We start from the raw sequence: 9,922 nt of genomic DNA on the forward strand, positions 1-9,922 counted from the left end.
TTTAATACATAAACTTGTGCAGATGAATTCAAGTCAAAGGACAAGAAGGATGTCCTTATTCTGACCACAATTCCTGGAGACTCTAGCACCCTCATCCCCAAGCCAGACAGCATCCTGGCCTACAAGATCATGGGTGGGGTTGATCTGCCAGATCAGGTGCTGAAGCTGTGTACTGACATACAAAAAAAAAAAATATATAAAAAAATAATAAATGTGTAAAAAGTTGTCTGTGCAAATTATACATATGGCAATGTACAACTCTTAAGTGCTATATGTTCCAGTCACACCACATCTTTCCTTCGTTTTCAGGTGGTGGCAATCAAGGCCCTGTTCAAAAAGCACCAGACCACAGTACCTCCAATGTTCCCTTCGTTGTACCAGGGAAACATTTTTCATGTTGCTGTATAACATATTGTCGCACAGCAATAAGGAAGTGGTTAATTTACAAAAGAAAAAAAAAAAAAAAAGTTGTAAATTTTGCATGCAGCCATTTTGAGTAAGTGTAAGCTTGCTATGGAGTGCAACATCAATAGACTGAACACCCAAAGTCTTACATTCATTATTTATTGGGAATTTTATTATTACATTTAATAAGGGATGCATAAAAACCCTGTACACAAGTTTAGAGCTATGAGGAACATAGCTAAAAGAGCACAGAAGTGAAACAATTGGAACCAGCAGTGCAATAAAAGTATCACACCAAGCAGCGCTGAATGTGAAATGGAGGAGAAACCAAGGAACATGTGAAAATAGCACCATGTGATATATGTAAACTTGGAAACACATTCAAGTATTGACAGTCCTGATAACACTAAACACATAGAAAGATGGTTTGATGACCATCCAGCCTGCAAATAAGTCAGTGCAAATAAGCATCACCTTGTAATTGCTAGTGTGACCACTTAAAGTGATCAAGCATATCCAGCCATTTAAAATAACAAATACATTAAGCTAAATTTAGCAGTTGCTGCAAGTTAAAATATTAAAAGAAATAAAAAAAAAAAAAGAAGAGTAACCACTAGAGATGAACAGACCTAATGGTCGGGTCACCTCATCTCTAGTAACCACCATTTAGAAGAAAATATTAAGAGTATAAATTGCTTGAAATACTATTCAAAGGAAGTTGGTAATGACATCTACCGTTGTAGTGTTAGCACCTATAAAACATAAAAAGTTATAATGTTCATACTATCCTGCGCAAGTTTTTCTGGTCCCTCAAATTGCTCTGTCCAACAGTAAAGATATAACATAGCCCTATGCACACAAATACAAATGATAAAAACAGTATTAAATAAAAACAAATACGCTAATCTCATGACATATTTAACAAAATGTGACCAACATTAGAAGCTTACTTTTCCCCCCAAAAAAATAAAAAAAATAAAAATCCCTCTATGTAAACATTTTCAGTTCATAGAGGTGTTGGTAAGAAAACAAATTCACAGTTAGGTTCTCATATGCTGGATACATTCTTCAGATACTGGAGAATTTTCCTATATAGTATACAAATATTCAAGTAATAAATTCAAAGTTTTAAAACATCAGGCTTGTATGAACAGTACTTGGGATGGGTTAAACCATCATTCAGTTAGTGTGTTTTGCTAATTTAAAGGGGTGAGATTTGCAATTCGTATTCACGTCTGACAACAGAACAAGACTGGAAAGCTGCAGTCTGCAGGCCAGCTGAACAAGGCAACGTTTAAGTGCTAGATGTGTTCGTTCACATTTCATTCTACTAAAATAGTAGTTGTGATCAATAATCTTAGGCTGCTAAGATTAGGAATTAGATTATAGTCAGCACAGTCTACCAATAGCTAGGTACACAAAAACACATATGAAACCCTTTCCTTCCTTCCTTTTGGAAGTAGGAGGGGGGTGCTCAGTTCTATGGAATGTAACTGAAAAAAAATATATATAAAAAAATAGAAATCAGACAGGTGGACAAGTAGTCTGCTCAGTCATCAGCAGTACTGCAGATGTCTAGTCTTCTCTGTGCAGAGCTGGAATTTCTAGAATGAGATCTTTCATTTTTCCGCAAAGCTGGAGAAACTCCCAAGCTGCCAGGGGTCTTGAAGAATGTGTCCGGACGAACGCTCTTTGGCGTTAATGGAGTAGGAGACTAGAAAAATAAAGGAAAAGAAAAAAAAGTTAGTTTTACAAATAAAGAATGAAATAAAGGATAGTTGTTTTGCTGTATAAGAACTAACACATTTTATACATTAGTTAGGGCTGATAATACCATCTCACTGTAATACTGATGACAGGTGGATCATTACATTAGGAATATATATACAGAGACACACATACATACACACACTGCAGATTTTTATCAGATTTTCTTTGTTAACTAGGCTGCTAATGTACACTGAAGGAAGTGACCAAATAGCTAACCATCAGAGATTGCATCTGGGGAAAATCCCAACTGTTCCATAAGACAGGGTATATTGAGCCACACTGGCTTTTCTTCAATAAGACAGTAGGATAGCAATCTCAGTAGTCACGAATGCTGTAACCCCCCCCCCCCCATAGGTTGGAGGTACTGCTGTAGTTTAGGAAAGTTTACTTTCATATCCGATGCAAGACTGTCATGACTTTGGAAGAGAGGCAAGTTTAATAATTAGTCAATCAGGGTGCAGGACAATTCCATAAAAAATATAACCAAAATATCTATCACGCATGACATTTTGGTCCTTTACCTTTTGATATTTTACAGGAAGAGTCTGAATCGGACAAATAGCAGAATCTGCTGTTGCAGGACTGGCAGACTGTGGGCTTGCACCAGCTGGAGAGGACTCCGCTAGTGGTGAAGGTAGCACCGAAGTGGTTCCAAACATGATGTGAGGTGGTGGTGTGGTCACACCAGGCAAGCTGTAATTCATGCTTCCAGGACTCAAGACATGATCACTGGAGGCAGCAGACACAGAGCTGGACACTGCCGAGGAGCAAACAAATGAGAAAGCCGGCAAGGCTGTCGATGGTACCATCACATAAGGTACATTTAGGTGTGGTAACGGATTTTGAGAAATGCTCAAAGCTCTTGCAGCTTGACTTGCAGGCAGAAAGAAATTGATGCCATTCAACCCTTAAAATGCAAGAAAACAAAATATTGCAAATTAATAAGATTTCATCAACTTCAGAACAGGACATGTTTATCACGCAAAGTGTCATGACTGTGGTGATGGATTTTTCTACTCACCAGCTGGGGAAGGAACGTATAGATACTGCGGTAGTGCAGCAGAGGTAACTCGCTCTTGTGGTTCTTGTACTTTGGTCACCATCATCTCAGTGGTTTCTTCTCGACAGGCAGGTGAGGGAGGCGAGATATGTGGTAAACTTACATGGCAGACATTTTTCTCAGACGAACAAACCTAGCAAAGAAATAAAAAGATCTACTTTGTTAAAGATGGTTTTATACTGCAAATTTTCAATTGCAGCTACATTCACAAGTCTGCAAGCTTTAGTAGATACACCTTACACCATTCTTTTGTTGCTTAATATTCAGGCAGAATTTACACTGACAATTACAATGTAAGGAAATTCACAGGAAATTTTATAGCAATGGCAACACAAACCCAACGAAAATACAAAGGAGCACAGTGTATTATATTATAGGAGCAAACTCAAGATAAAAACACAACTTACTTTGGGTACTACCAAAGAAAGTGGAGCATCATCAGTACTTCCAAGCCTCTGTCGCTTAGCTGGTTGGTCACTTTCTTCAATGGTCTTTTGATCTGAAGGAGATAAGTTGCCAGCCACATGTTGCACATCTGGAGACTTTTCAGTTCCTGGGTTTCCACATACCATGAAAACAGAAGTTGAAGGAACATACATGTATGGCTGACTAGGAACAAAACCATGGCCATTGTATTCTACATTAGAGGACGCCGTGTTTTGTAGACCAGATTTTATTTTAGTAGGCGATACTGATGGATTTCGGTGGTCAGAATCTCTAGTGCAATAATCTGGATCCACAGGTACAGGTACAACAACAGAAAATGGTAGATGACCCACATTTCCATGGGCTAGACTTGATGCAAATCCAGAGCACCTACAATGGAAAAATAACCTAGTTAGGAATAATTTAGAATTTTTCTGCCAATTTCAGTTTTTGCTTTTAAAGAGTACATTTGTTGTGTAGTAGTCTCACTGGTTTACCCATAATTCAAGCAGTATTTTTGAAATACATGGAAATATGTTAAACAAATGCGTAAAACACTTGTCATTTGCTGCGTCACAATTATCAACATTGGTGTTGTAAACCAATGACTACTGTGCAGCCAATTCACATTTAAACCCGTCATCACATATATAGTGACATGTTCCTATAGAGCTCTAGAAACTATCTGACCCTCCTTTTAGCTAAAAATGGTTTCCTTCACATCCCCATAAATCCATTTTATCTTATATTACCTGGAATCAGAGGGTTCGTGTCTGGCTCAGCTGGCCCCTCCCATTTACTCCTACACATGCCATACACCTTACTATTCAGCAGTTCAGGTCAAGTGAACAAGGCAATGTCAGAGGGCTTGTACCCTTAAGATTTGCCAAATGTGCCCCATGTAAGCTTCTGATGACATGATATCACAGCAGCCTCCATGGACTTCTACTCCTCTCTATCCTTCATGAAAGCAGTTGTTATTTCATGTGATCACATACATACAGTTCAGGTTGCGAATGTTGGAAGGCTAAAGGTCACTCTGGTCATATGACATGAATGTAACACTAGGCAGAGCGGTCAGTCAAAATGAGGGGACATGGCTTACTGGCAGCCCAGAAGACATGAGTCAGGAAACGATTTGCATATCAAAAATTTATATGGCAGCAAGTTAGGGTGGCAAAATTCTGGTGACAGGTCTTCATCAAGCATTTAACTTACCTGGAACCTTCTTCAATCTCCTGCCTACAAATAGTAGCTAAATGTGCCATCTTTGAGGAGTAATCAGAATGTTGCAGAAGAACTGGAAAAAAAAAAAAAAAAAGGAAAATTCTAAAATGCCTTAAAACAAAAACAAAAAAAACAAACAAAAATATATCTATATCAAACTCCAGTGTTCGTATATCATTAGTGTTCTGGTATGGCAACCCCCCCTTATAGTTCATAGAGGTAGGGTATGCCAAGGCTCTATGTTTTGTATATACAGTTAGCGCTTCAGTATAAATTCCTCTATCGTAACAAGCACCATATGTTGTTTATGTGGCAAGCATTTAGTATAAATTCTTTGCACATATGCATGCATGTTTAGCATGTAAAGGTTGAAATAAAGATGAATTAATATTCAATATTACAATAATCTTGTAATATTGAATGCATTTAGTAGAAATGATCTGCGGTCTGGATAGCCCCCTTGCAGTACTTGAGTTTCAAAATGCAACACAAACACTGCATGTGAATGTGGTCTGTTTTTGCCCTACAACTGAAATGTTATGCCTGTGAAGTATTCTTGTCACTTTTAGGATGATTGGAGGCCCAAGGGCAAGGACATATTTTTTTTTTTTAATATGGTTTACTTGTAAGAGACAGTTAAAATACACATATCCTACCTTCCTGTACTTTGTGTGGACTGCTTGGTTCAGAATAGACCTTCCTCTTTACAGTATTGATGGACTGAACATGGTTAAATGATGAGTGCCGGAGCAGTCTCTGCTGTTTGCCAATCTCCACTGTAGCTTCTCTCTTTGAAACTGGTGAAGTGGTGGTTGTCACTTCCTGGTCTAGAAATTCAAAGTACAATCAGTAACAATTTGAATGAGACATAACATTACCAAAACACACCACAAAATATTTATACTTATTACTTATAATATTTGAACTTGCCATTTTCATTCTTAAAATCAACAGGTCCGATCCACTTAAAAGCAGGTTTTCTGCCACGTTCTTCAGTAACATGGACCTTTTTGATGAGGCCAAGGCTTGTCAGAACATTGGCTATGTCATACAAACGTCGTACCTTAGCTATGTGACAGAAGGATAAAGATATATTAAATGAATGAGCACAAACCCAGAGGAGCATTTTTATAGCCATTACATGGTAATCCACAAAGAATGTAAGGGACCAATTGTCTGTTTGAGACCTGTGTGTCACATTGGTATGTGACGTCTGCTCATGTGCAAATGACAAGAGAAAACCAAAAAAACAACAACACTGTGGTGCAAAATAGGCAGGACTAAGACCTGCTCTATAATGTGCGATTTAGCTTGCACCCCCCCCCTCACCCCCGACGGTCGTGTGAATACAGCCTAATATCGCACTTACTTTTAAATTTGCTGTGATCAGAGATGTCCTGACTCTCTTCAATAAGGATTTTGGCAGCAATCTCAAGAGTGATTATTTTGGTTGTAGACACTAGGAACAACATGACAAATTTCTGGCTCATTATCCTCAGCGATTTGTCCTTGCGGCTGCTTGCTGAAGCTAGGAGAAAGCAAGGTGTTAGATTTACTATGGATTCGTAGTACTTAAAAACAAAAACACACAACAGCATATGTACACACACAGGTTATCAACCTCCATCCTTTCTGCTCTCACCTGAAGGGCAGTCTTCAGATAATTCTATTGATACAGTAGACTGGTTGGTAGTAGAACTGTCTTTTTTCTGCTCTGTATTGAAGTCTTTATGGTGAAAGTAAGCAATCTGTGCACTGTATTTTTGTCTCTCTCCTTCCCACTGCAAGTTTCTTAAAGTTTCAACTAAGTTGTGCTGGCCATGCCAGCAGTACTGATTTTTCGCCACACGACTTACTAAGTTGAGTGACTCTAGCACATTCACAATGTCATAGATACGTCTTCGCTCTACTCCTGCAAGACAAGAGAACAGATATTGAGAATGCTACATAAGGGCAGATGGGTAATCATTTTTAAATAGGGACTTGAAGATTATTCTTACCGAGGCTTGAGGCAGCTTCATCTAAGGAGATTGTTGTTTTTTCAGTCGATAAAGGATAGCTCGGATATCGAGCTAAAAACTTCTGACACAGCAGACCTAAACTTTTTTGCTTCCTGCTTGGTCTCTTTTCCAAGTCATCCATATCATCTACTGTCTCAAACTGTTAAAAGAAAAAAATGCAAACCAATACCTTTTAATTTTGCAATACAAGTTTTTGTCCTGGATTACACCACATACATGGTGTATGGCGCCATTAGGACTGCTGCTATAATGTTAGGATATATATGGCAAATTTTAATCACTGTAGAAATTGGCCAGGCAAATAGTTTACATAGATTTTCTATACAAATACTAATAGTTGTCTATGTAAAACACTACCATCAAAATAAACAGGGCACTTACACATAGATTCAGGTACCGTGACTGTTGATCTTCTTAGACGTGGAAAGCAAATCTCCTTCCTTTTAAAGTTACGCTAATGAGCCAGAAGGGCTTATTAAATGCCTGACATACTACAGCATAGAGTGGCTCAGCTAATGCCCCCCTCGTTGATATTTAGAAGGAAGGAGGCCATGGATAATAAATATAAGTAGATAACCACAGTCACGGTGCTATGTGTAAGTGTCCCTGGTTTATAATACTTGATGGTAAATTTTATTTAAGCCATTAACCAGCAGTGGGCCCAAAACACTGATGAAATAATGACTACTGACAGTAGCCTTAGGCATAAGTTACATGGCTGTGATTGCCTCCTGCTTTAATGACTGGCCTCACTGCCAGAGACCCTTGTCCCCAGTAGTGTGGGCAGTCCATAAAATGCGATTCACAGCTCACTGCCATGTATTTTAGCCATAAAGCAAAAACTGCTAGCACATAGATGAACCTATAGTCCACCTATCAAGATTAACTTTCAGGCTACCCAGTGCATTCATCTCAGAGTTACAAACACCAACATCTGACCATTGACAAGCTTTATTGCCAAGTCAGTGACCACCTCTTACCTGATGAGCATCAAGTCCAGTTTCCTCTTGTTCATTATTTTCAATAGGTCGGAAAAGTTCTTTCTTCTTTTCTCTGTCCCGAATCTCTGGGCTAGCAACACTACTTAGCATCTTCAGGTTAGCAGTGGGAGTCCATGGATCAGCAAGAGGTTTATCAACCACTTTTACCGGGGTGATGGGATATCTTTCTGGAGTATGACCTTTTTGTTTTGATAAGTCAATAGGTTCTCCTTTCAACGGTACCCTTGGGCTCATCCTGTACCGGTCACACATATTTTCCTAAAAGGTGACATATTGTGTCATAACTTCCCATCATAAACTTGAGTGATATTTGCTAAACAAACCCTGTCCACCATTCAAAGGCAAAACAATGCAAAAACCCTACAAGAAGTTAATCAAATGGTAAAAAGTTTAGGGAAAATTTCTAAAGATGGTAAGTTATATATGTAACAGTGATATGATGGACCGTGTATCATAAGCCATAAATATCACCTGGACAGACATCCAGGATTTTCATTAGACAATGAAACATTGCAGCGCTGCCATTAGTAGGGGTCATTTGGTCAGTCTGGACCTATTGTGAGCCCAGGATTAGAAGTGGTATCACTAGCTTCACTTCATTGGATCCTGCACTGATCTGTAATAATGCCCATCTCCCATTATGTTATAATAGATCTCCCTGCCAAATAACAAAACCTGGAGGAAATAGCAAGTATGAACAAATACTGTACAAATAGAATACTTCTATTGCAGGGTGGGATAAAAGTCCTCATATAAGAGATATTAAAACCATAAACATGATTAAAAGACAGGACAATTGTGGGCACAGTACAATATAAATATGAACCGTAAGTTTCACCAATACACAAATAAATAAAATCTTGCCCAATGCCATGACCCTAGATGAATAAATACCTTCTGCTCGCTCCTTGCATCTTTTTCTTGATCAGATTTATTTTTCTTGGTGCCTATCAAGTCCTTTAGGGTCAGGCAGCCTGCCATGTCCATCTCGAAGAAGAAAGCAGAAGTTACATGTAAGGACTTGTAGATGAGCTTCCAGGGGGCAACAAGTGGTCGGTATAAAGTACAAATGTAGGGACTATACCAGGGCAGATTGGGCGCCTGATCTGCACGGACTTCAGGGTCTGTTAATTTTGGCGCAAAGGAAATGGCCAAATCCCGGGAAGGCGAGTTAAGTGAGTGTAACTTGAAACCCTGGGGAGTCAGCAGTGTGCGAGTCTGCTGCATAACATTAACCCCCAGCGTGCCGCGCACAGGGAGGAGCCGCTTGTCCCGCGAATGGAGGGAAAATCCAAACCAGCACGTAGGCAGTTAACAAAGTCAGCAACAAGTGATATGTAATGGAGAACTGTGCCCGGGCCATCAGGCACAACTGGAAACCAACCCGGTGATTACATAGATGGCACAGAGCACAGCTGGTGGACACTTACCTCGTATCCTATATCATGCACGATCGATCAATGAATGAATGAATGAATGAATGAATGAATGGGGGGTAGATCAAAGTAGCTGCGGCACACAAGCTGGAAGTCATAAGACCTGTCAGATTAGAATCCACTAGATTCGCGTCTGTGCGGCATCGCCCGATGTCCCGCTCAACTTGTAGTAATAAGTCCGTGTAATGGAACGTTCTCACTACTCTACACATCCCGCTGCAACTTCTATTCTGGCGCCCCGAGACGTGACATTTCCAAGCAGCCAATCAGAGGAGCCCTGAGTCATGTGTGACCAACTAGCGCCCAGCTGTGACCCCACCCACAGCCCCTCCCCCGGCAGCTCTGGAAGGTAGAGTTAGCGCGCTGTCCTCTCCCGCTCCCGCCTTCACCTTCAGCAGCACCTGGGACCGGGCTGAGTGGCTGGACGCGCCGCTCGCATTGTTATTCATTAATAGGCCAGGGAATAGGTTTGCTCCAAGACCCCGCCAAAGTTTTGTAGTCCCCTCCAGTTAATTATATGCTTGGCTAATCCTGTCCAGCCACAGTGCTTAGGCTCAGGTACAGAGGCTCTGAACT

The 9,922-nt window shown here is 40.0% G+C and overlaps 1 protein-coding gene and 1 long non-coding RNA gene across 2 annotated transcripts in view; one reads left to right on the plus strand and one right to left on the minus strand.

Moving 5' to 3' along the window:
• Positions 1-2,842, plus strand: part of LOC140126851 (uncharacterized) — a 12,427-nt gene extending 9,585 nt beyond the window's left edge. Inside the window, exon 3 of the long non-coding RNA XR_011854912.1 lies at positions 2,714-2,842. This is a non-coding gene — a long non-coding RNA (uncharacterized lncRNA). The remainder of the gene's footprint in view (positions 1-2,713) is intronic.
• Positions 555-9,591, minus strand: E2F7 (E2F transcription factor 7). Its single transcript, XM_072146777.1, has 13 exons — positions 9,341-9,591; positions 8,805-8,897; positions 7,890-8,168; positions 6,889-7,048; positions 6,531-6,800; positions 6,258-6,416; positions 5,819-5,956; positions 5,545-5,715; positions 4,880-4,961; positions 3,643-4,051; positions 3,197-3,368; positions 2,697-3,082; positions 555-2,119 (listed from the first exon to the last, which is right to left on the minus strand). Exons 2-13 carry the CDS (start codon positions 8,895-8,897, stop codon positions 1,955-1,957), a joined length of 2,484 nt encoding a protein of 827 aa, XP_072002878.1. The 5' UTR covers positions 9,341-9,591; the 3' UTR covers positions 555-1,954.
• Between the last annotated feature and the right edge of the window lie 331 nt (positions 9,592-9,922).

Source organism: Engystomops pustulosus, chromosome 4 (genome assembly GCF_040894005.1).
Source record: "Engystomops pustulosus chromosome 4, aEngPut4.maternal, whole genome shotgun sequence".
Classification (NCBI taxonomy): Eukaryota; Metazoa; Chordata; class Amphibia; order Anura; family Leptodactylidae; genus Engystomops; species Engystomops pustulosus.